Raw genomic sequence first — 26792 nt, forward strand, 5'->3', positions numbered from 1 at the left:
AAGCCCCTCCCTGCCTTCTCTAAGCAGCTCAGCCTCTTTCTGTAGCCAGAAAGTTACAGTTCTCCCCATTCGAAGCAACCAAAGTCAGAAAAGTGTTGCAAATGGGACTCCCAGAGGCCAGGCTGAAGCTGCCACGCTGGCTGGAATGGGCTACCTTGGAGGGGGACGTGGGAATTCATTCCAAGGGACGGGGGATTCTTTCAAAGAGCATCTCGTCTGCTTATAAAGGAGGCTGGCTCTGAAGCCGTCATCTGGAGTCTGTGGTGAAGGCCTCTTGTTAGGGAAACTGGATGGTTCGTGTTCAAAATCCATTTTGCGTGTGTGCAAGGACACAGGTGGTATTAAACAGATGAGAAAATCAGATGACTGTGAAATTTTCAATACTAAATAAGATGATTTTTAGTTTTTCTAGGGGCACTGTTGTTTGTGACCACAATGAAAAATGTAGACAGTGATGATCTGGTAACTGGCACACTTCCCAAGCTCAAGAGCTCAAAAGAATGGTTGGAGCCCAAGCCCGTTTGTTTTATGGAGGTATATAACAAATAGTGTGAGATTTGGAGATTTTTTTACTTGGATCGTTGCAGTGGGAAGTGGCTTGTGCTAAATATGTTGTTTTTTCTATTGTTTGTTTTTATTTCATTCTGTTTATTATTCCCTTCACTTTACTAACTTTGTATATTCACTTTGCTGTTTTTTTCTAACATCTTAAGGTGGAATCATAGGTCATTGATTATATACCTTTTTAAATGTAACATAGCTATAAGTTTCTCTTGAGGTACTAGCTGCATCACCCAAATTTTGATATGATGTATGTATTTATTTATTTATATTTGAGACAGGGTCTTTCTATATTTCCTCCTGGAATCAAGCCATCCTTCCACTCCCTAGTAGCTGGAACTATAGGCGCACGCCACCATGTCTGCCTAATTTTTGTGTTTTCTGTAGAGATGGAATCTCACCGTGTTGCCTCGGCTGGTCTCCAACTCCTGAGCTCAAGCAATCCACCTACCGTGGTGTTGCAAAATGCTGGGATTATAGCTGTGAGCCCTTGCGCCCGGCCAGTTATATTGTTCTTAGATTGCAGTTTCTTTTTTCTGAACATCTTTATTAAGATATGATTGATATACAGTAAACTGCATATATCTAAAGTGTATGTCTGGCACTGTGGCTCATGCCTGTAATCCCAGCACGTTGGGAGGCTGAGGTGGGAGGATCGCTTGAGCCCAGGAGTTCTATCTAGACCAGGCAGAGCAATATACTGAGATCCTGTCTCCACAAACGAACAAACAATAATAGCCAGGTGTGGTAGCATACACCTATAGTCCCAGCTGCTTGAGAGGCTGAGGCAGGAGGATCGCTTGACCCCAGGAGTTTGAGGCTGCAGTGAGCTATGATTGTGCCACTGCATCCCCGCCTGGGTGACAGAATAAGACCCTGTCTCAAATAAAGTATAGAAACTTGGTAAGTTTTGACATGTATACACACGAAAACATCACCACAATCAAGATGGTGAACATATTCTGTACTCCCAAAGCTTCCTTAATATTCTGTTGTAATCCCTCCCTCCCTTACATCCCCCCACCACTGCTTCTCTTTCTTTCTCTCTTTCTCTTTCTTTCATTCTTTCTCTCTCTTTCCTTTTCTTTTTCTTTTCATTCTTTCACTCTATCACTCAGCCAGGAGAACACTGGCATGATCTCAGCTCAATGCAACCTCCACCTCCCAGGTTCAAGTGATCCTCCTACCTCAGCCTCCTGAGTAGCTAGGATTACAGGCCTGCGCCACCACACCTGGCTAATATTTTTGGATTTTTAGTAGAGACGGGGTTTCACCACGTTGGCCAGGCTGGTCTCAAACTCCTGACCGCAAGTGATCTGCCCACCTCAGCCTCCCTAAGTGCTGAGATTATAGGTGTGAGCCACCGTGCCCAGCCTGCTTTGCTTTCTGTCACTCTAGTTTAGTTTACATTTTAAAAATTGTATACAAAAGGAATCTTACAGTGTATATTTCTTTTCCTTCTGTTTGGCTTCTCTCACTCATCATAATTATTTTGCCACTCACCCATGTTGTATCAATACTTCATTCCTTTTTTGGTTGAATGCTATTCCCTTATATGGATATACCCCAATTCGTTCATCCTGTTTATGGACATTTGGGTTGTTTCCAGTTTGGGGCTATTACAAATAAAGCTGTTATGAACATTCATGTGTGTGTCTTTGTATGGACATGTGCTTTCATTTCTCTTGGGTAGATATTTACTTGTGGAATGACTGGGTCATATGGTAAATGAATTTTAACTTTATGAAGCTGCCAAACTAGTTTCCAAAGTCATTGAATTATATTACATTCCCACTAGTAGTTTGTGAGAGTTCCAGTTGTTTCATAATCTAGCCAACATTTGGAATAGTTTTATTTGTACTTATTTATTGTATGGCCTTTTTAACTCAAGACATTTTAAAAAGATGTATAGTGACATCTTATTGTGTTTTAATTTGCATTTGCTTAATGACTAATTATGAGCATCTTTTCAAGTCTTACTTGCCATTTATCTATCTTCTTTGGCAAAGTGTTTGTTCAAATCTTTTGCCCACTTTAAAATTGGCAATTTGAAGTTGGGTTGTTTGTATTCTTACTGTTGGACTCTTCCTATTGAGATATAATTTACATGCCATAAGATTCACTACTTTTTTTTTTTTTGAGACAGAGTCTTGCTCTGTCGCCCAGACTGGAACGCAGTGGTGCGATCTCAGCTCACTGCAAACTCTGCCTCCTGGGTTCGTGCCATTCTCCCGCCTCAGCCTCCCAAGTAGCTGAGACTACAGGCGCCTGCCACCACACCTAGCTAATTTTTGTTTTTGTATTTTTTTAAAGAAAAAGTAGAGAGGGGTTTCACCATGTTAGCCAGGATGGTCTCGATCTCCTGACTTTGTGATCTGCCCGCCTCGGCCTCCCAAAGTGCTGGGATTATAGGCATGAGCCACCGGGTGCCCGGCCAAGATTCACTAAAGTGTACCATTCAGTGTTTTTTATTTTTTAAAAATTCAGAATTTTTATTTTCACTGTTTTTTAGTATATTCACAAATTCGTGCAACTGTCACCACTATCTAGTTCCAGAACATTTCATCACCCCCAAAAAGAAACCTCACATCTTTTAGCAGTCACTCCCCATTCCCCTCCCTCTCTGGATGCTGGCAACTCTGATCTACTTCCTGTCTAAACAGATTTGTCTACTCTGGACATTTTATACTAATGGAATCATACAATATGTGGTCCTTAGTGACTGCTTTCACTTAGTATAATGTTTTCAAGGTTCGTCCATGTCATAGCATAAGGAGTACTTTATTCCTTTTGATGACCAAATAATATTCCATTGTCTCAGTATCACATTTTGTTTATCCCTTCGTCAGTGGATGGACATTTGAGTTGTTTCTGTTTTTTTGCTGTTATGAATAATGCTGCTGTGAACATTTGTGTGTAACTTTTTCGGTAACGTGATTGCAGTTCTCTTGGGTATGTAACCTAAAAGTGGGTCATATGGTAACTCTATGTTTAACTTTTTGAGGAACTGCTGAACTGTTTCCCACAGCAGTGATACCGTTTTAAATTTTCATAGCAATATATGAAAGTTACAATTTCTCCACTGCTCAGAGTTCATAGAACTTCTTTTATCTGTGGGTTTATAGTTCCTGACAGATCTGGAAAATGTTCAGCCATTTTTTCTTTTTTTTTTTTTTTTCAACTGAGTCTCACTCTATCACCCGGGTTGGAGTGCAGTGGCGTGATCTCAGCTTACTGCAACCTCTGCCTCCCGGGTTCAAGCGATTCTTGTGCCTAAGCCTCCCGAGTAGCTGGGATTACAGATGGGCACCACCATGCCTGGCTAATTTTTGTATTTTTAGAAGAGACGAGGTTTCACCATGTTGGCCAGGCTGGTCTTAAACTCCTGACCGCAAGTGATCCACCTGCCTTGGCCTCCCAAAGTGATGGAATTACGGGCGTGAGCCACCATGCCTGGCCTATTTCTTAAATTATTTTTTCTATTCCCTCCATCTTTTGGGAAATACAACTATATGTACAATAACCTGCTTGAAGTTGTCCTGTAGCTCACTGATATTCTGGTAATTTTCTTCAGTTTTTCCCCCATGCATTTCATTTTGGAAAGCTTCTGTTGCTATGCTTTTAAGTTCACTAACTTTCTGTAATGTCTAATCTGCTAATAAACCTACCTAGCATATTTTTATCTGAAGTATAATTTGCATCCCTAGAAGTTTTATCTGGATCCTTTTGTTGCTGTTTTTTGTTTGTTTGTTGCTGTTGTTGTTGTTGTTGTTGAGACGGGATCTCGCTATGTAACCCAGGCTGGTCTTGAACTCCTGGCCTCAAGTGATCCTCCTACCTTGGCCTCCCAAAGCACTGGGATTACAGGTGTGAGCCATCATGCCTGGCCCTTAGCTCTTTTTCAAACATTTTCTTCTGTCTCAACATGTCTAGTCTTCCTCTAGCTTCCTTAACTTATGAACTACAGGAATAATAACTTTTAATGTCCTGTTTTAATAATTATAGTGTCTTTGTCATTTTGGGGGCAGTTTTGCTTAATTTTCCTTATTATTATTGGTTAAATTTTCCTATTTCTTTGTATACCTGGTGATTATTGGTTAAATTTTCCTATTTCTTGTATGCCTGGTGATTTTTGATTGAATGCAAGACTGTGAATTTTAACCATATTGAGTGCTAGATATTTTTGATTTGCCATAAATACTCTTTTTTTTTTTAAGTACAAGTGCACAGATTTCCCATAAATATTCTTCATTTTTCCCCTTGGATTCAGTTAGGTTACTTGGACACAGCAGGATTCTTTCAGGTCTTGCCTCCGAGTTTTGCTCGACAGGACCACAGCAGTATCCACTGTAGGGCCAATTTTGTTTCAGTACTGATACAAAACTTCTCCAAATACTCTATGCACTTCAAACTATGGGATTTTTTTTTTTCCTCTGGCTGATGCTAAAGGGAACGAACACTCCTGGGACTGTGTGACCTCTAGGGATTGATTACCTAATTCTTGCAGGTGTTTCTTTGCCCATTGTTCCTTTGGATATTTTTCTCACAGGCATATAGTGTTTACGATCAACTGAAGACTCAAGGGGACCTCTGCGGACTTGACCCTTTGCAGATCTCCAGAGCTCCATCTTTCTTGTATCTCTCCTCCCTCTAGTACTCTAACCTATGAACTCCAACTGCTCTGGTCTCTCCAGACTCCCATCCCCACTCCTCAATTCAGGCAGACAGCTGGGCTGTTTGTTTTCTATTTCTCAGGGGCCACTGTTCTTCTTTGCCTGATGTTCGATATTTTGGAAACTGTTGTTTCATCTGTTTTATCTTTTTTTTTTTTTTTTTTAGTTTCAGGTGGGAGAGTAAGTCTGTTTCCTGCTACTCGGTCTTGTTCAAAAGTGAAAGTTCTCATCGAGACATTATTTTTTCAAACAGTTGTTTTCTGCTCCATTCTTTTACTCCTCACTTATGCAACTCTAATTATCCATTTGTTGAATCGTTTGATATTGTCTCATAGGTCACTATGACTCTGTTCATTATTTTCTAACCTTTCTTCTTCCTTTTTTTTCAGATTGGGTAATTTCTAATGGTCTGTCTTCAAGTTCACTGACTATTTTTATGTCATCTCTAATCTGCTGCTAACCCATTGAGGTTTGTTTATTTCTCAAATTTAAGAACTGTATTTTCCACTTGGTTTTTTATCATTTCTGTTCTCTGCTAATATTTTCTATTCATTAATTATGAGCATATTTTTAAGCATAGCTATCATAACTGTCCTCAAATCCTCGTCTTCTTTTTTTTCAGATTTTCATGTCAATATAATTTTCTTTTTATTTTTCTTATTTTACTTTAAGTTCTGGGATACAAGTGCAGGATGTGCAGGTTTGTTACATAGGTATACATGTGCCATGGTGGTTTGCTGCACCTATCAACCCATCATCTAGGTTTTAAGCCCTGCATGCATTAGCTATTTGTCCTAATGCTCTCTCTCACCTCACCCCCAGCCCCCGACTGGCCCTGATGTGTGTTGTTCCCCTCCCTGGGTCCATGTGTTCTCATTGTTCAACTTCCACTTATGAGTGAGAACATGCAGTGTTTGGTTTTCTGGTTCCTGTGTTAGTTTGCTGAGTATGATGGCTTTCAGCTTCATCTATGTCCCTGCAAAGGACATGATCTCATTCCCTTTTATGGCTGCATAGTATTCCATGGTGTATATGTACATTTTCTTTATCCATTCTATCATTGATGGGCATTTGGGTTGGTTACATATCTTTGCTATTGTAAAGAGTGCTGCAATAAACATACATGTGCAGATGTCTTTATAGTAGAATGATTTATATTCCTTTAGGTACTACCCAGAAATGGGATTGCTGGATCAAATGGTATTTTTGGTTCTAATATCCTCGAGGAATCACCACACTGTCTTCCACAATGGTTGAACTAATTTACATTCCCACTAACAGTGTAAAAGTGCTCCTATTTCTCCACAGCCTCACCAGCATATATTGTTTCTTGACTTTAATAATCGCTATTCTGACTGGCGTGAGATGGTATCTCATTGTGGTTTTCATTTGCATTTCTCTAATGATCAGTGATGTTGAGCTTTTTTTCGTGTGTTTGTTGGCCATGTAAATGTCTTCTTTTGAGAAGCATCTGTTCATATCCTTTGCCCACTTTTTGATTTTTTTTTTCTTGTAAACTTGTTTGTTTTTTGTAGATTCTGCATATTAGACCTTTGTCAGATGGGTAGATTGCAAAAATTTTCTCCCATTCTGTAGGTTTCCTGTTCATTCCAATGATAGTTTCTTTTGCTGTATGGAAGCTCTTTAGTTTAATTAGATCTCATTTGTCAATTTTGGCTTTTGTTGCAATCGCTTTTGGCATTTTTGTCATGAAGTCTTTGCCCATGCCCTGAATGTTATTGTCTATGTTTTATACTGTTTAAAAAGCACTTGATGGGCTGGGCACGGTGGCTCAGGCCTGTAATCCCAGCACTTTGGGAGGCTGAGGCAGGCAGATCACTTGAGGCCAGGAGTTTGAGACCAGCCAGGCTAACATGGCAAAACCCCGTCTCTACCAAAAATACAAAAATTAGCCAGGCATGTGTTGCATACCTGTAATCCCAGCTACTTGGGAGGCTGAGGCACGAGAATCGCTTGAATCCTGGAAGTGGAGGTTGCAGTGAGTCGAGATGGTGCTGCTGCACTCCAGCAGCCTAAGCGACAGAACAAGACCCTGTCTCAAAATAAAAAAAAAATAAAAAAAAAGCACTCCATGATATGATTTGGAGGAGACAAACTGCATGCATAGAGAACTTTCCAGGGATATGTCTGTCATGCTAAATATAATGATTCCAGATAGCACTAATAGTTTTTAAAGATTTTCTTTTCAAAGTTTAATTCTGTCCTTTCAGGTCTTAGCTAAAGAAGATACTGAGGCAACTATTCAATCAATATTATACAGAGAAAATTATGTAATTAAGGTAAGAATTGGCTACAAAATTCATCTCAGTTAAAAATTGAATGTAGTTTTTCCTTTTTATGTGTAGCATATTCTATAAAAACTATTTAGAAAATATGGAAAAAAGAATTAAAAGAACACTCCCTTGCACCTGGAATTAACCTTAAGGGATCTCTGAGATTGCTTTAATGGACTTCCTCCCTTCCTATACTTTGTGGGAATTCCTTCGCAGAGAGGCACAGAAATTTCCCTCTACTCACTAGTTTCTTTGTCTTAGTGAGTGTCAGCAGTCACTACAAATGAGCTAATCCTTAAGAGCTGTTAGCAGAACACACTGACTGATTATTACTCAGATATATATAGAACAGGGTTTAACTGAGCCAAGATGGGCTTCATGTGACAAGAAGAACATCCATGTGAAGTATACTAAACACCGGGGACACTGGAGTGGGTAGCTTGTTTTTATTTTTAAGAAATTTCTTTAGAGTTGTTTAAAAAAGAAAGGAACTAACATTGGGAATGGCTGAAGTGTGCTATGGCCAGAGGTTAGGGAGGGACTGGACCTATCAGACCTCTCAGGGTTCTTAATATTTTATTTTTTTCATTTTGAATTTCACGCTCTTCCTGGTAGTCACATGACTTTATTTGCTATATGAAAGGTGGATGAGAAGGTTTCGTGAGAATGAATTAGTTTGTAGCCTAATCAAGCATCTTCTTTGCAGGCTACTTGCCACTTGGATTAAGTTATGCTACACTTTGCCTCTTTACTCTTGCCTTTTTTTTTTTCTGAAGGTCAGTTGTAGTGAAGAGTTTTTTTTGTTTGTTTGTCATAGAATGTTTTTCTTCCTCTTTTTCTGCCATCCCTTTTCTTCCTGGATAACTCTTTTTTTTTTTGAGACAGGGTCTCACTCTGTCACCCAGGCTGGAGTGCAGTGGCACAATTACAGCTGTCTGCGGCCTTGGCCTCCTGGGTTCAAGTGATTCTCCTGCCTCAGCCTTCCAATTAGTTGGGATTACAAGTGTAAGCCACGAAGCCTAGCTAAGTTTTAATTTTTTTTTGAAATGGAGTCTTCTTTGCCCAGGCTGGAGTGCAATGGCATGATCTTGGCTCACTGCAACCTCCACCTCCCGGGTTCAAGCAATTCTGCCTCAGCCTCCCAAGTAGCTGGGATTATAGGCACGTGCCAGCATGCCCGGCTAACTTTTGTATTTTTAAGAGAGACGTGGTTTCACCACATTGGCTGGGCTGGTCTCGCACTCCTTACTCCAAGTGATCTGCCCATCTCAGCCTCCCAAAGTGCTGGGATTACAGCCGTGGGATTGCCACCACGCCCGGCCAGGTTTTAATTTTTTTGTAGAGATGGAGTCCGACTATTTTCCCCAGGCTGGTCTCGAGTTCCTGGGCTCATGCGATCCTCCTGCCTTGGCCTCCTGAAATGCTAGGATTACCGGCGTGAGCCACCACACCTAGCCTAAATCCTCATTCTTAAAGGCCCAGCCCAAATGTCTCCCACTTTGGGAGTCTTGGCTTTGAAAAAAAATTAATCATTTTTTTCAATGTATGCAATATAAAAGTAAATATACACAATATAAAATTTGCCACTTTAACCATTTTAAGTGTGCCATTCGGTGTCATTAATTACATTCATAATGTTGTGCAACCATCACCACTATTTCCAAAACTTTTTCCTTACTCCAAACTGAAAGTTTGTATTCAATAAGCAGTGACTCCTCATTTCTCCCTACCCCAGGCACTCTAATCTACCTTCTGGCTCTATGAATTTTGGCTATTCTGGATAGTTCATATATGTGGAATCCTATACTATTTGTCCATTTGTGTCTGACGTATTTCACTTTGGCATACTGTTTTCAAAGTTCATCCATGTTGTAGCATGTATCAGAACTTCATTCCTTTTTATGGCTGAATAATATTCCATATTACACATATAAATAAACGTGGTTTGTATATACCACATTTTATCTGTTCATCTGTTGATGGATACTTGGATTGTTTCCACCTTTTGGCTATTGTAAATAATGCTGCAATGAACATTGGTATACAAGTATTTATTTGAGTCCTGGATTTTCATTCATTTGGGTAGGAGTGGAATTGTTGGGTCTTATGGTAGGCCTGTTTAAATTTCTGAGGCCCACCAAACTGGGAATCTTTTAAGAACCTAGGAAATGGTTTTTCTCTCTTCTGTCTTCAGTTATTTTATTTATAGTATGCCATATATATATCCATCATATATAAATATACATCCTGCTATATTCCTCCTCCCACTGTTTGTGATTTTGTTTGTTTCTTAGGGATAGGTTTTCACTGTGTTGCCCAGGCTAGAATGCAGTGTCCCAATCACAGTGTACTGCAGCCTTGAAGTCCAGGGCTCAAGTGATTCTCTAGATTCAGCCTCCCAGGTAGCTAGAAATATAGGCACGTGCCACCTTGCCTTGCTTTTGATTTGTACTTTAGTCTTTCTCCCCAGGGAGAGCAGGCATGTTGCCCCAAATACCTGTGTTTTCCTTATTTGCAGCAGAGTGTATGTCACATAGTAGAAGTTAAAGCCAAAGAAATGATTGAATTAATGAATGTCTTTGTGGGTTATTCTTAGGAGTAGTTTAAACTTACGAAGTTTAAGTTTTGGAAAATTTTAGAACAAGAAAGCTTTAGGATAATATATTTGTCTTTTCTACCACTGTTTACTAGGAACTAGATAAGTATTTACAACATCATGCCTTCTTAAATGCAAGAAGAAAGGAGATGTTATATAAAAGATGGGTTGACTGTGTGGCAGATCCTCTTCAGAAGAAAATTATAGAAAAAGTTTGCTCACATAAGAAGATTAAAAAAAGGAGGCAAGGGGAATTAGATGGCTTTTTAAGACATGTAAATAAAAAGGTACTAAGAGATCATTTGATGCTTTTTTCAGTTGATTTAGACCTAATGTCATCTTTGTTCATTTATAATCATCCAGTCAGTCTGTCCCTGTCCCCTCTACATATGTATCATCTATACCCTGTTATATAATAGCATAAAGTATTCCTAAACCCAGGACATTTGGAAAGGAGAGAAAAGGAAGATTAAATTGTCTACATTATAACCATTTTTCTGTGTTTTCCCCATGTAGTTATTATTATTATTATTTGAGATGGAGTTTCGCTCTTGTCACCCAGACTGGAGTGCAATGGCACGATCTTGGCTCACTGCAAACCTCCACCTCACGGTTTCAAGCAATTCTCCTGCCTCAGCCTCCCAAGTAGCTGGAATTACAGGCATGTGCCACCACACTGGCTGATTTTGTATTTTTAGTAGAGACGGAGTTTCTCCATGTTGGTCAGGCTGGTCTCGAACTCCCGACTTCAGGGAATCTGCCCGCCTCGGCCTCCCAAAGTGCTGGGATTACAGGTGTGAGCCACTGCGCCCAGCCCTCCCCATGTAATTATTAATTTTAATTATCAAGTTAAAAAATTTGGGTGCGTGGCTCACACCTGTAATCCCAGCACTTTGGGAGGCCAAAGCAGGTGGATCACCTGAGGTTGGGAGTTCGAGACCAGCCTGGTGATACCCCGTCTCTCCTAAAAATACAAAATTAGCCAGGCATGGTGGTGGGCGCCTGTAATCCCAGCTACTTGGGAGGCTGAGGCAGGAGAATCGCTTGAACCTGCGAGGTGGAGATTGTAGTGAGCCGAGATCACACCACTGTACTCCAGCCTGGGTGATGGAGCAAGACTGTGTCTCAAAAAAAAAAAAAAAATTAAAATTACAAAATAAATAAATAAATAATTTGGACTCTGGTTTCAGGACATATTTTTCTTTTGTTCTGGAACTTGATTATTTGCAAAGCTCTAAAATATAGCTGTTCTTCTAGCATTTTTTAAAAATCTGAGATATTTGACTAGTAAGCATTTAAAAACAAATTCCCAAATCTTTTAGTGTTCCAACATTCTTTATTAAAATCTTACAAATTTTAAGTAGATTCCTTCCTTCACTATACCTTATTGCTTGAATAAATTAAATTTAAAATGTAGCCTTCTCTTTCTTTTGCATTTGTCACTGATGCTGCTTTCAAGCATAAGAATGATACTATGTGTTTGACTCTCAAGTCCTGATATACTCAAAATTAACTGTGCACCTCTTGTTCTTGTATATGGTTTTATTTCCTTGCTATAGGGAAATGCATTTATCGAACATTATGATCCAAAAGAGTATGATCCCTTTTATATGAGCAAGAAGGACCCCAATTTTCTGAAGGTAGGGTAGATTTCTTTTTTTTAACTTTGGTATTATGTGTTTGGTTGTTTTGAGCAGCCCTAATACATGAGCAGTCCTTAAGCGATTCCCTAAAAGTGCAGTAACATTTTAAGCATAGTTTCCCGTCGCCTGATCTTAGAAAGGAACAAAAAGCCAAAGGCCAAAGTAAATTAAATCTCTGTAAAAGTGGAAAATACTGGATAATGATTAGGTAATAGGTAACGTTTAAAAATTCCACAGACTTTTAAATTTGTTACAAAAGTAACACATTTTCATGATAGATAAATGAGAAAATTGATTTTCAAATTAAGAAAATAAAAAAACCAAAATTCTATTACCCAGAATTAACTCATTATAATGTTAACTCATTAACATTTTTCTGTATATCTATCTAGATTTCTTTCTCTATGTGTGTATATATTCACATTTTTATTTTATAAGAATGGAGTTACATTTGGTTTTATAATGGGCTTCCCCTCCCCAAATAGTTTATTATTTGCTTCTTTGTCAAAATATAAATATATAATTTTCTTCATTGCATGATATTCTGTTACTAATAGCAGAATTAACCTTGCACTGAAGGATTAACCAAGTCTTAGGGTTTTTTTCACATTTATTTCACCTTCGCTGCTACTGTGTGAGATAAGTCACAGATGAGACAAGTGAGGTTCAGGTCACTTGTCAAAGTCACCCACCTGTAAATAGCAGAGCACAGACGTGGTGTTTTGTTTTGTTTCATTTTTTTCAGACAGAGTCTCGGTCTGTAACCCAGGCTGGAGTGCAGTGGCGTGATCTCTGCTCATTGCAACCTCTGCCTCCCGGGTTCAAGAGATTCTCCCACCTCAGCCTCCTGCGTAGCTGTGACTACAGGCGTGTGCCATCACGCTCGGCTAATTTTTGTATTTTTAGTAGAGATGGGTGCCAGACTGGTCTCAAACTCCTGACCTCAAGCGATTTGTCCTCCTTGGCCTCCCAAAGTGCTGGGATTACAGGCTTGAGCCACTGTGCCTGGCCTTATCTTGTATAAAATGTTGTTTTGAAATATGTACACATTGTGGAATGACTAAACCAATTAACATACATTGCCTCACAAACACCAGTCTTTTCTAAGTGAGAACACTTAAAATCTTCTCTCTCTGCAATTTTCAAGAATACGATACCTTGTTATTAATTATAGCCATCGTATTGTACAATAGATCTCTAGAAAAATTTTATGGCAGCCGGGCACAGTGGCTCATGCCTGTAATCCCAGAACTTTGGGAGGCCAAGGTGGGTGGATCACCTGAGGTCAGGAGTTCAAGACCAGCCTGGCCAACATGGTGAAATCCTGTCTCTACTAAAAATACAAAAATTAGCCAGGTGTGGTGGCATGCACCTGTAGTCCCAGTTACTCAGGAGGCTGAGGCAGGAGAATCACGTGAACCCGGGAGGTGGAGGCTTCAGTAAGCCAAGATTGAGTGCCACTGCACTACAGCCTGGGCAACAGTGAGTGAGACTCTGTCTAAAAAAAAAAAGAAAAATTTTATGGCTGAAAAAATATAATTGCATTGCATTCAAGTGAATTTAGTGACACAAATTATTTGTTAATAAGGTTTCTTGCACATATAAAATAGATACCTTTTTTTTTTTTTTTGACGGAGTCTCATTCTGTTGCCCAGGCTGCAGTGTAATGGCGCGATCTCGGCTCCTGCAACCTCCCCCTCCCGGGTTCAAGCGATTCTCCTGCCTCAGCCTCCCGGGTAACTGGGATTACAAGCACACGCCACCAGGCCTGGCTAATTTTTGTTTTGTTTTGTTTTGAGACAGAGGCTTGCTCTGTCGCCCAGGTTGGAGTGCAGTGGTGTGATCTCGGCTCACTGCAACCTCTGCCTCCCAGGTTCACGCCATTCTCCTGCCTCAAGCCTCCTGAGTAGCTGAGACTACAGGCGCCCACCACCACGCCCAGCTAATTTTTTTTGTATTTTTAGTAGAGACGGGGTTTCACCGTGTTAGCCAGGATGGTCTCGATCTCCTGACCTCGTGATCCGCCCGCCTCAGCCTCCCAAAGTACTGGGATTACAGGCTTGAGCCACCATGCCTGGCCTAATTTTTGTATTTTTAGTAGAGACGGGGTTTCACCATGTTGGTCAGGCTGGTCTTGAACTCCTGACCTCGTGATCTGCCCGCCTCGGCCTCCCAAAGTGCTGGGATTACAGGTGTGAGCCGCCATGCCCAGCCTAGATACCATTTTTAAAAATGGTATTTAGGGGATAATTTTTACTCTTTTTAGAGAGGTTTTATTAGAACTGGTATTGGCCCTCACGTGTCCAAATCAGTGAGAAGTCCAATATTAATTGTTTTTGGAGGTATCCAACCTTGAGTTGTACCATCATGCTGTGGGCTTCTGTCATCCTACAAAATGGTCCCGCAGCCTCCCAGTTCTTGGTGGGGCACATCACTGATCCCAGGCCCAGGTTGTCCTATGGTTGTTATTCCTTGTGGTCACATGCTGTGGCTCAGGTGCTGGCCCCATTTGTAGACCCAGCATTGGTAATCCGTGTCTTCAGATCCAGGTCCTTGCCCATGTCTGGCAGAGACTCCACCTGAGAGCGTCTCAGGTAGGCTCTGCAGGCTGGGCTCCTAGCGTCCTGCTCTGTACTTTTTATGGACCTGGTACCTCCCAGACCCTGCTCCTGAGCTGCTGCAGAGTCTGTAAGCTTGTCCTTATTCTCAATTCTGGTTTATCAAGTGGAGATATCCAACATTATCTCCTTTCCCCCTTTCAATTTCCCCAGTACAGAAAAGGTTCATCTTGCCTCTTCTTTGAACAGTAGGGCTTGAGATGGCCCAGAGCACCTGGCTTCAGACCAACCCAAATGACCCTGTCTGTCTTCCTTTCCTGGGAGTGGGACAGATCTGACTTTAGGAACATAGAGGCTTGATTCCTTCCCTTCAGATGGATCTTCAGCATTTCTTTGCATGTGTGTTGTGCAGCTCTACTTAAAAATTATTAACTTTACTAAGTCTTCCTCCTTCAATACACATCTTTTAGATGTTCTTTGTGATGAAATGGGAGTATGCGTACAGCACTTCTGCTGCATACTGAAATATGGATGATTGCTTGAATTGTGAGCTGAACTGGCTGCTTTTTAAAATTTCTTCCATGAAACACCATTTTTACTTGAAAGAATGACTTACAAACTATAGTTAATAAGTCTTGGGTATTTGGCAGATATTTTCTGGAAAATGAATGAAGTCAGCTTGTCACTTTGAGAAAAACTACTGACAGTATTTGTTGCCAATGATAAAAGGTGGGCTTTCAAGCAAAACATTTGGAATTTTGCAAAACTCATATTCACCATCAGAAGTGTGACAGTATCCCAATACTCAAAAGACCTTACTCATGAAATTGGTACTGATATTAATGAATGTGATTCTTTGATATTCAGTAATGAAATGTACAAACATTTGGAAGATCTTGCATAACTCCATGAACCAATTTTCCCCCAAATGTTACAAAATTACGCATGGGAAAAAGATTCATTCGAAGTGCAAGATAGACTAATGGACTTAGTAGAAGAGTATGAAAAATTCATGGATATGGTTTCAGATTCCACATCATAACTAACCTTTAAGAAACTACCTCTTACTGAGTTTGGGTATAGTATCAAAAACAAATATCCACAATGATCTAAAAAGGCTGTTAAAATACTCCTACCTTTTTCTTTTCTTTCTTTTTTTTTTTTGTTTGTTTTTGTTTTTGAGACAGTCTCGCTCTGTCACCCAGGCTGGAGTGCAGTGGCTCGATCTCAGCTCACTGCAAGCTCCACCTCCCAGGTCCATGCCGTTCTCCTGCCTCAGCCTCCCGAGTAGCTGGGACTACAGGCGCCCGCCACCAGGCCCAGCTAATTTTTTTCTTGTTTGTTTTTTCAGTAGAGATGGGGTTTCACTGTGTTAGCCAGGATGGTTTTGATCTCCTGACCTCGTAATCTGCCCGCCTTGGCCTCCCAAAGTGCTGGGATTACAGGCATGAACCACCATGCCCGGCCACTCCTGCCTTTTTCGGCTACATATCTCTATGTGGATTTTCTTCATATACGACAACTAAAACAACAAATCTCAACAGATTGCTTGCAGAAGCAGATATGAGAATCCACCTGTCTTCTATTATGCAAGACATAAAGAAGTTTACAAAAATGTAAAACAATGTTACTCTTCTCATGCTTTGTTTCAGGAAATAGAGTTATTTTTCATAGAAAGATATGTTAAACATAATAAGCGTATTATTATTATTTTAAAATTAAGCAATTTAAAATTTTCCGTTTTAATTTCTAATGTATTAAATATCAATAGATCTAAGCCATATACACAAAAGTTATTTGGATATAACAACAACAATGTTTTGAAATAAAATAGTTTCAGCTGGGTGTGGTGGCTCACACCTGTAATCCCAGCTACTCGGGAGGCTGAGGCAGGAGAATCGCTTGAACCCAGGAGGCGGAGGTTGCAGTAAGCTGAGATTGTGCTACTGCACTCTAGGCAGCAGTCTCCAAGAAAAAAAAAAAATAGTTTCAGAACCACTGGGTTATAGTACCTCCATTTATGATGTACAAGTGCTTGTCAGTAGAGATAAGTGTCTCCGGACTTTTAATTGTCGATAAAACTTTAGATTGTTCTTTGTTTCTATCTTCAATTTAAAATTTAAAATTTAAAATTTGGTCTGGGCACGGTGGCTCATGCCTGTAATCCCACCACTTTAGAGGCTGAGGTGGGAGAATGGCTTGAACTCAGCATTCAAGACCAGCCTGGGCAACATAGGGAGACTTGTCTCTACAAAAAAAATTAAAAACTATCTGGACATGGCGCACACCTGTGGTCCCAGCCACTCGGGAGGTGGAGGTGGGAGGATGGCCTGAGCCTAGGAGGTTGAAGCTGCAGTGAGCCACTGCACTCCAGCCTGGATGAGACGACAGAGCGAGACCCTGTCGGAGAGCTTCAAGATGACTGGCTTGAGGCATCTGACATTCACCTCCTCCACAGAAGAACCAAAATAGTGAGTAGAAAATTGTACTTGGAACACGTCATCTAAGAGGAACACTGGAATTCCACAGAGAAGTGACAAGGAAACATCTAAGGTGAGGAAGGAGAGGGAGGTGAGGCAGCCTGCTCGGCCCTGAGACTAACACGGGGGCTGCCCGGAGATGGAGAGGGCTGAGGTGTGAGCAGCTGGCAGCAACCTTGCTGACCTCAGCACGGGGGCCACAGCTCACTTTCTTGCGCCCAGAGGACAGGTCCCACCTGCAGCATCACCTAGGCTGAAACATACACTCCCTAACTGCCTGCCTATGCCTGCTGCCACTGAAAGCAACCCCACCCTCCACAGCAGCAGAGCCACAGCACAGCCACCAGCACCCCCACCTGAGTACTCTGCAGGGGGCTGGGGGATCGCCCTGCCCCATCCACCACCATTGGCGAGAGCCCACAAGCTTGCTGCTACCACCACAGCTGGCACCCTCTGGCACGCGCCAACTGGGGGTCTGGAGACTGGCCCACCCAGCCTGTTGCAGCCACTGCCAACACCCGTGTGGACCACTCTGGAGACAAAGGGTTGTCTCGTCACTGCTACTGCCATTGCCCACGACATGACCACTGCCCAGGGGTTCAAGAACCTGCCCATCGACCTGGCCAACCATGGCCACTGCATGCACCCAAGCAAGCCACCTGGAGACCCAAGAACTGGCCCACCTGAACCCGTAACACTGGTGCCACTGTATACTGCTCTGAGGACCAAGGACAGGCACCCTTAGCCTGCCACTGCTTCCACTGAGGCTGGGGACTGGCCTTCCTAGTGTCCCCATCCCCCACAAAGCCTCACCACAGCCTCCAACAACTGTACCCTAAGCCACTGAGGAAAACAGACACCACTGACGCTGTTTGCAGCCGAAGAAATACGGAGACTATACTGCTGCACGCACCCAGGATCAAAGCCAAAGTGTCCTACCCATCCAACACCATAGACACATCTCCAGGAAAAAGTCCTCCCCTAAGGAAGCAAATCCAAAAAACAGGAAGAAGCCTCCATTACCCCAGATGCACAGATGTCAGTGTAAGGACACAAGAAATGTGAAAAAGCAAGGCTCTGACACCTCCAAAGGAACACAATAACTCTGCAGCAGCAGAGTCCAATGTCATTTAAAATTTGATCTGCTCTTCATATATGAATAGGTCACATACAAATACCTGAAAATGATAGTACCTTTTTTTGTTCCTCTTTTTTTTTTTGAGACGGAGTCTCACTCTGTCGCCCAGGCTGGAGTGCAGTGGCGCAATCTCGGCTCACTGCAAGCTCCACCTCCTGGGTTCATGCCATTCTCCTGCCTTGGCCTCCCAAGTAGCTGGGACTATAGGTGCCCACCACCACGCCTGGCTAAATTTTTTGTATTTTTAGTAAAGACGGGGTTTCACCGTGTTAGCCAGGATGGTCTCGATCTCCTGACCTTGTTATCCGCCCGCCTCGGCCTCCCGAAGTGCTGGGATTACAGGTGTGAGCCACCGCGCCCTGTGTTTTTGTTCCTTTTTATAGCAAGTTAATATTTTCTTAATATTTTATGAGTAGCACTCTTCATAACTTCTGTAAAAGCAAAATTATACTGGGCAGTCTGATCACCGTTTAATAGTCATGATGTGTATTGTAACTACCCCTGAAAAACTAGCCTGATGAGCATGAGAAAGATACATGGGTGACCTTTTAAGCTTGTGGTAGAATTTCACAGACTAGGCCTAAATGGTGAATGTTGCTGTTCATGAATCCTGTTTTCATATGTAGAACTGTCATTTTGATATTGATAATATTGGCTATTAACATAGATTCAGTGCTTCCATACCTTGGCTCACAAATGATCTATATTTTGAATAACTTGGTTAAGTTTTGAGTAATGTTAGTTATGTTGTTGATTATCAATGTTAGGGATTAAGATGAATATATGGATATATTTTTTCTTTTGTGCATGGGAAAGGAATTTTTTAAATTTGGGAACATATGATAACAACAAAATAATTTTTGAAGATTGAACCCACACTTTGAAACAAGAGCTAACTTTGTCTCTTTGACTGGAGGGCTTTAAGAGAGGTATTGATATACCCCCATCTCTTTGTAATATATTAAATAAATATAATGGTAAGCCTGCTATTTGTAAATACCATATTATTTACCCTTCTGGCATAAGAGCCATCCATATGTGGATGCTTAGAATAGACTGAAAATGTTTACTACTCGGACTTACAACTCAGTGCTTAAACAAGTGCTTCTCTTGTAGGTTACCATCCCACCATTTCATGACCCTTTGAAAAAAGCACAATATGACAAGGATAATGAAAAAAGAACTCTTCTTCAGTGTGAGACTGGTACTTAGTTCCTAATTGTTATGTGATTTTATAGCCCAAGAGCAATGGCAGATGCATTTAAGGATGTTAATTTAGATTTTTATTCTTCCTACAGGCAAAATATATTCAATAAAGGAATTCAAAGAAGTTGAGAAAGCTCAGCTGCATTCCAAATTCCCACAAATTTCTAATTCAAGGCACTTTATGACTCCAAACGAGTGGCTGAAACTGCCTACAAGATACATAGAAAGTGAATTTTGTAAAAGGAGAAGGTAATGGTTAATATACTAGAAATTATACAACCTTTTGGACTTTGAAAATTCTTGAGACTGATATAAAATTTTTCATAGTTATGATTTTTTAAAATTATCATTTTTCTTTTTTTTGAGACAGAGTCTCACTCTGAAAATTTCATGTTTCAGTGAAAAATCTATACTTCTTATCTTTGTTTTTCTGTATGTGATGTTTCTTTTTTCTTGGGTACTTTCAAGATTTTTCTCTTTCTCTTTCGTTTTCATTAGCTAGATTGTGATCTGTTTATATTTGTTTTTTTCTTTCTATCTTAACGTTCTCTGAGGTTCTCGTATGTGTGGTTTTATGTCTTTTATTATTTTAGGGAAATTCTAGACCATTATCACTTCAAATATGCCTTATTTCCTATTCTCTCTGCTTTTTTTCTTCCTTCTGAGACTCCAATTATATGTATATTAGATCACTTGATGTCTCACAGTGCCATAGCTCTTACTCTGTTCTGTTTTTCCACTCTTTTTTTCCTTATTTGTTTTTAAGTTAGATGATTTCTGACTTGTTTTTAAGCTCACTGTCCTTCCTTAGCTGTGTCCTGTCTACTTAAGAGCCCATCAAAGGAACCCTTCCTCTTTGATATCATGATTTTCAAATTTCTAGCATTACCATTTGAATTTTTAGATAGTTTTTATTCTGAAATTCTTCATCTGTTCATGCATGTTGTCCACCTTTTCCACTAGATTCTTTACCATATTAATTATTTAAAACTCCCTCTCTGGTAGTTCCAACATTAGGGTCATTTATGAATCTAGTTCTCTTGATTGCTTTATCTCTTGCCAATGGCTTTTTTTGCCTTGCTTTTTTTTTGCATGTCTTGTAATTTTTTATTGAGTGCCAGATATTTGATGTAAAAGAATGGTGTATGTGGAGTATTTATGTCTAGAAATGGATATGCCTCTTCTTCTGTCAAGCATTAGTGTGGAGGATTAGCCTTATCTAGTTGAGTTGAGTTGGGTTTGGGTATTGTTATTGCTATTGTTACCTTTAGTGCATCACAGGCTGGAATACCTCCAGTGGTTAGGCTGCTTTTCCTTGTGCTTAGAGTGGGGGTGGGGTGCCAGAGGGATTTTCTCAAGTGTTTCTGCTCCTTCCTCAGTTTTCAGCTATCCATGCAAGCTGGCATCATAGAAGTAGAGGGGTGTTCTCTCCATGCTCTTCCCTCTCCCATGGGAGTATACTGCTGTTGCATGTTGCTTATTGCAAGGCTCCTAGTGGAGGCAGAGGAATATCCTATGTTTTTCTCATGGAGCTTCAGTTTTAGACAAGCCCTATGTGCTTAGGCCTCAGGAGCAGGACTTTCCTGAGGTTCCTTTTTCTTATGCTTGTGGCAGCCAAACTTGACCTTGTATCTGTGGTTGTTCTTGGATGGCAGTTTCCTGTCTGTCTTCCAATGACAGCAGATTTCTGCTTACTATAGGAATAGGAGTCTTGATACCTTTTTTTTAATTTTTAAATTTAATTTTTGTAGGTACATAGTAGGTGTATATATTTATGAGGTACATGAGATGTTTTGATACATGCATGCAATTCATAATAATCACATAATGTAAAATGAGGTATCCATCCCCTCAATGATTTATTCTTCATGTTACAAAGAATCCAGTTATACGTTTTGGTTATTTTAAAATGTACGTTAAAGTGTTATTGACTATAGTCCCCTTGTTGTGCTATCATATACGAGATCTTATTCATTCTTTCTATTTTTTTTTGTCCCCATTAACCCCATCCCTACTTACCCTTTACCCTCCCAATACACTTCCCAGCCTCTGGTAACCATCCTTCTGCTCTCCATCTCCATAAGTTCAATTGTTTTGATTTTTAGATCCCACAAATAAGTGATAACATATGATGTTCGTCTTTCTGTGCATGGTTTATTTCACTTAGCACAATAATCTCCAGTTCCATCCATATTGTTGCTAATAACAGGATCTCATTCTTTTATGGCTGAATATTACTCCATTGTGCATTTCTTTATCCATTCATCTGTTGATGGACACTGAGGTTGCTTCCAAATCTTGGCTAATGTGAACAGTGCTGCAACAAACATGGGAGTGCAGATATCTCTTCAATAGACCGATTTCCTTTTTTTTGAGTATGTATGCAACAGCGGGATTGCTGGATCATGTGGTAGGTCTATTTTTAGTTTTTTGAGGCTCCTCCAAACTGTTCTCCATAGTAGTTGTACCCATTTACATTCCCACCAACAGTGTGCAAGCATTCCCTTTTCTCTACATCCTTGCCAGCATTTGTTATTGCCTGACTTTTGGATATAAGCCATTTTAACTGGGATGAGATGATATCTCATTGTAGTTTTTTTTTTTTTCTTTTTTTGAGACAGAGTCTTGCTTTATCGCCCAGGTCAGAGTGCAGTGGCCTCCACCTCCCAGGTTCAAGCAATTCTCCTGTCTCAGCCTCCCGAGTAGCTGTGACTACAGGCACATGCCACCACACCCAGCTGATTTTTGTATTTTTAGTAGAGAAGGGGTTCCACCATATTGGTCAAGCTGGTCTCGAACTGCTGACCTCAGGTGATCCACCCACTTCAGCCTCCCAAAGTGCTGGGATTACAGGTGTGAGCCACTGCGCCCGGCTTGTTGTTTGATTTGTAATAAGGCCTTTCTTCTCTCAAAAATCTAATGCCATAGTATTGGTTTCTGTGTGCATTGGGAGTGTGAGCCACTGTGCCTGGCCTGCTTTCTTTCTTTTTATTTTTTGTAAATCTGTTGTTGGTTTTTTGATTTGCGGTTACCATGAGGCTTGTAAATGCTATCTTGTAACCCATTATTTTTAACTGGTGACAACTTAAGACTGATTGCATATACAAACACACAAAAAGAAAACTAGTGAAAACTTTACACTTTGTCTCCCTGCTTTTTAACTTCTTATTCCTCTTTGTGTTTTATTATACAATCTATTTTTTGAAAAGTTGTAATTATTTTTGATTGGTTCATCATTTAGTCTTTCTATTTAAGATAAGAGTAGTTTGCACACCACCATTGCAGTGTTGTATTATTCTGTGCTTTTCTGTGTGCTTACTATCACCAGTGAGTTTTGTATCTTGAGATGATTTCTTCTTGCTCATTAACATCCCTTTCTTTCAGATTAAAGAACTCCCTTTAGCATTTCATATAGGATAGGTTTGGTGTTGATGAAATCCCTCAGCTTTTTTTTGTCTGGAAAGGTCTTTATTTCTCCTTCATGGTTGAAGGATATTTTTTTTTTTTCTGGATAATACTATTCTAGGGTAAAAGTTTTTTTCTGTCAGCACTTTATTTCTTTATTTTATTTTATTATTATTTTTTGAGACAGAGTCTCACTGTCACCCAGGCTGGAGTGCAGTGGCATAATTTCAGCTCACTGCAACCTCTGCCTCCCAGGTTCCAGTGATTCTTGTGCCTTAGCCTCCCAAGTAGCTGGGATTACAGCTGTGCACCACCGTACCCAGCTAATTTTTGTATTTTTAATAGCGATGGGGTTTCTCCACATTGGCCAGGCTGGTCTTGAACTCCTGACCTCAAGTGATCCACCTGCTTCAGCCTCCCAAAATCCTCGGATTACAGGCATGAGCCACCGTGTCTGGCCATGTCTGCACTTTAGATATGTCATGCCACTCTCTCCTGGCCTGTAGGGTTTCCACTGCAAAGTCTACCGCCAGACATAGTGGAGCCCCATTGTATGTTGTTTCTTTCCTCTTGATGCTTTTAGGATCCTTTCTTTATTCTTGATCTTTAGGAGTTTGATTATTAAATGTCTAGAGGTAGTCTTCTTTGGGTTAAGTCTACTTAGTGTTCTATCACGTTCTTCTACTTGAATGTTGATATCTTTCTCCAGACTTGGAAAGTTCTCTGTTATTATCCCTTTGAATAAACTTTCTACTTCTATCTCTATCTCCCCTGTAAGGCCAATAACTCTTAGATTTGCACTTTTGAGGCTATTTCCTGATCTTACAGATGTGCTTCATTGTTTTTTATTTTTTCTTTTGTCTCCTCTGAATGTCTATTTTCAAATAGCCTGTCTTCAAGCTCACTAATACTTTTTTCTGTTTGATCAATTCTGCTATTAAAAGACTCTGATGTATTCTTCAGCATGTCAGTTGCATTTTTCAACTATAGAATTTCTGCTTGATTTTTTTTTTTTTTTTTTTTTTGAGACAGAGTCTTGCTCTGTCACCTAGGGTGCAGTGGCGCGATCTTGGCTCACTGCAACCTCTGCCTGTTGGGTTAAGGTGATTCTCATGCCTCAGCCTCCTGAGTAGCTGGGACTACAGGCACCCACCACTACGCCCGGCTAATTTTTTGTATTTTTAGTAGAGATGGGGTTTCACCATGTTGGCCAGGTTGGTCTCAAACTCCTGATGTCAGGTGATTCACCTGCCTCAGGCTCCCAAAGTTCTGGGATTACAGGCATGAGCCACTGTACCCGGCCTCATTATGAGATTTTGTGGTGATTTTTTTTTTTTTTTTTAGCTCATTAGCCATCATTAATGTTAGCGTATTTTTTGTGTTTCTGTGTGGCCCAAGACAATTTTTTTTTTTTTTTTTTGAGTTGGAGTCTTGCTCTGTCCCCCAGGCTGGAGTGCAGTGGTGCAATCTCGGCTCACTGCAACCTCCACCTCCTGGGTTCAAGCGATTCTCCTGCCTCAGTTCCCTGACTTAGCTGGTATTACAGGCACGCATCATCACACCTGGCTAATTTTTGTATTTTTATTTTTATTTATTTATTTATTTTGAGACAGAGTCTCGCTCTATCAGCCAGGTTAGAGTGCAGTGGCATGATCTCAGCTCACTGCAACCTCCCTCTCCCGGACTCAAGCAATTCTCCTGCCTCAGCCTCCCAAGTAGCTAGGTGTGTGCCACCATGCCTGGCTAATTTTTATATTTTTAGTAGAGACAGGGTTTCACCATGTTGGCCAGGCTGGTCTCAATCTCCTGACCTCAGGTAATCTGCCTGCCTCAGCCTCCCAAAGTGCTAGGATTACAGGCGTGAGCCGCCACGCCCAGCCAATTCTTTGTAATTATTTCAATGTCTTTGTTAAATTTATCTGATAGAATTCTGAATTCCTTCTCTGTGTTATCATGAATTTCTTTGAGTTTCTTCAGAATAGCTATTTTGAATTCTCTGTTTGAAAGGTCATATATCTCTGTTTCTCTAGGATTGGTCCTTAGTGCCTTGCTCAGTTCATTTGGTATGCCTATATTTTCCCGGATGGTGTTGATGCTTATAGATATTCGTCAGTGTCTGAGCATTGAAGAGTTAGGTAATGTAGTCTTTACATTCTGGGTTTGTCCTTCTTGGGAAGGCTTTCCAGGTGTTTGAAGGGATTTGGGCCCCAAGCCCAATAATACTGTGGTTTTTGCAGACTCATAGAGGTATATTGCCTTGGTGGACTTTGATAAGATCCAGAAGAGTTATGTGGTTACTAGGCAGAGACCCCCCACCTTCTCCCAAACAGTCTCTCTCTCTGTGCTGAGCCACCTGGAGCTGGGGGTGTCATGATGCAAGCACCCCTGTGGCCACCATTACTGGTGCCGCATTGGGTCAGACCTAAAGACAGTAGAACACCAGGTCTTGCGCAAGGCCCTTCCCTTCAGGGTGTGAGTTCCCCCAGGTCCCAGGCATGTCCAGAGATGCTGTCTGGGAGCCAGGGCTTGAAGTAAAAAAACCTTAGCAGTTTACCTGATGGTCTTTTCTACTGCAGCTAAGCTGGCATTCACACGACAATACAAAATCCTTCCCACTCTTCCCTCCCCTTTCCACAGGCAGAGAATCCTCTCCCTGTGGCCACCACCACCACTGGTCTATGGGGATTCTGCCAGGTCACCACCAATGTTTACTTAAAGCCCAAGAGCTCTTCCTTCAGCTTGTGGTGAATGCTGCCAGGCCTGGGACTCACCCTTCAGGGCAATGGACTCCCATTTGGTCGAGGGCAGGTCCAGAAATGCTGTCCAGGAGCCCAGGCCCAGACTCAGGGACCCAAAAAGCCTGCTTGTTGCTCTATCCTACTATGACTGAGCTGGGACCTAAGGTGCAAAACAAAGTTCCCTTTCCTCTTTCCTCTGTTTTTCTCAAACAGAAGGCGTCTTTCACCGTAGCCACCACAGCTGGGAATGTTCTGGGTCACTGCTGAAGCCAGCATATCTCAGAGTCCAGAGCCCCCGGTGTACTCCCTGGGTATCGCTGCTGCTGGTTTTCAGGGCCCAAGGACTCCTTAGTCAGCAGGTGATGAATCCTGCCAGGGTTGGATCCTTACCTTCAAGGCAGCAGATTCCCTTTTGGCCCAGGATGTGTCTAGAAATGTCATCCCAAAGCTAGGGCCTGGAATGGGGACTGCAGGACCCTGTCTGCTATTCTATCCTACTGTGGCTGAGCTGGTATCCAAAATGCAGGACAATGTCCTCTTTACTCTTCACTCTCCTCCCTTTAAGCAGAAGGAAGGTGTCACCTTTGGAGTTGCTGCAAGCTGCACTGCCTGGGGTTGGGGGAGGGATGCAGTAAGCACTCCCTTAGCCATGCCAGCTGGTGTCTCCCTAGGTCACGTGCCACCCTAGTTTTCTGGCTCAGAGCTCAGCCCAACATGAGGAATTGCCTAGGAATTACAGTCCTTGTTCTTAGACTGCCTTTCAAGTTTACTTAGGAGCCCAGGGTACTTCAGCCCACAATGGTGAAGCCTGTGGGGAAACTCAAGTTCCAATCACTGAGATGGGCACTTTCCCTCTGGCTAAGGCTGGTCCAAATGTTCGCTTGCTGCACGGGTGCTGGCTGAGCCCAGCATGGCTTTATTCTCTGTTGTGACAGGGCAGTACCGAATTCAACGTAAGTCCCCTACTCACTGGGCTCACCCTCCCCAAATGCACAAACTCTCTGTACCACACGGCTGTGACTGGGGAATAGGAGAGGGGTGGCATCAGTGATTCAAGACTGTCCCTCCTGCTCTCCTCAATGCCTCTTTTAGTGATATGAAGTTAAAACGAGGTACTGTGATTGCGCACCTGATTTTTGGTTTTTGTGATGGTGCTTTTCTGTGTGCAGATAGATGTTCAAATTTGCTGTTCCAGTGCGGGGAATAAAGGGTGTAGGCTTCTATTCTGCCATCTTGCTCTGCCTCCAGCAGCTTTTCATATGTTTCTTTGCCATATACTATTTTCACATGTTTTTTTGCCATCTGTATATCTTCTTTGGTGAGGTGTCTGTTGTTCAGATCATTTGATCATTTTTAAAATGGGTTGTTTGTTTTCTTATTGTTGAGTGTTAAGAATTCTTCGTATATTTTGAACGTAAGTCCCTTATCAGATATATATTTTGCAAATAATTTCTCTCAGTCTATGGCTTATCTTTTCATTCTCGTAACAGTGTCTTTTGC

General features: G+C 41.3%; 1 protein-coding gene across 16 annotated transcripts in view; it reads left to right on the forward strand.

Moving 5' to 3' along the window:
* FAM228B (family with sequence similarity 228 member B) overlaps positions 1 to 26792 on the forward strand; it is an 88268-nt gene that overhangs the window by 46473 nt on the left and 15003 nt on the right. For 5 of the 16 annotated variants that reach the window (XM_058426605.1, XM_058426611.1, XM_032172374.2 and 2 more), the window contains exons 1-6: positions 3 to 534; positions 7466 to 7534; positions 10220 to 10411; positions 11684 to 11764; positions 19060 to 19147; positions 19242 to 19398. In XM_058426605.1, the coding sequence (XP_058282588.1) occupies positions 436 to 534; positions 7466 to 7534; positions 10220 to 10411; positions 11684 to 11764; positions 19060 to 19147; positions 19242 to 19398 (686 nt within the window). In that variant the 5' untranslated portion in view covers positions 3 to 435. Of the gene's footprint in view, positions 1 to 2; positions 535 to 5623; positions 5704 to 7463; positions 7535 to 10219; positions 10412 to 11683; positions 11765 to 19059; positions 19148 to 19241; positions 19399 to 26792 lie in introns of those variants that run through there. The other 11 variants (XM_058426601.1, XM_058426612.1, XM_058426599.1 and 8 more) reach the window with 7 other exon arrangements.

The sequence above is a fragment of the Hylobates moloch genome, unplaced genomic scaffold, assembly GCF_009828535.3.
Source record: "Hylobates moloch isolate HMO894 unplaced genomic scaffold, HMol_V3 SCAFFOLD_13, whole genome shotgun sequence".
NCBI lineage: Eukaryota > Metazoa > Chordata > Mammalia > Primates > Hylobatidae > Hylobates > Hylobates moloch.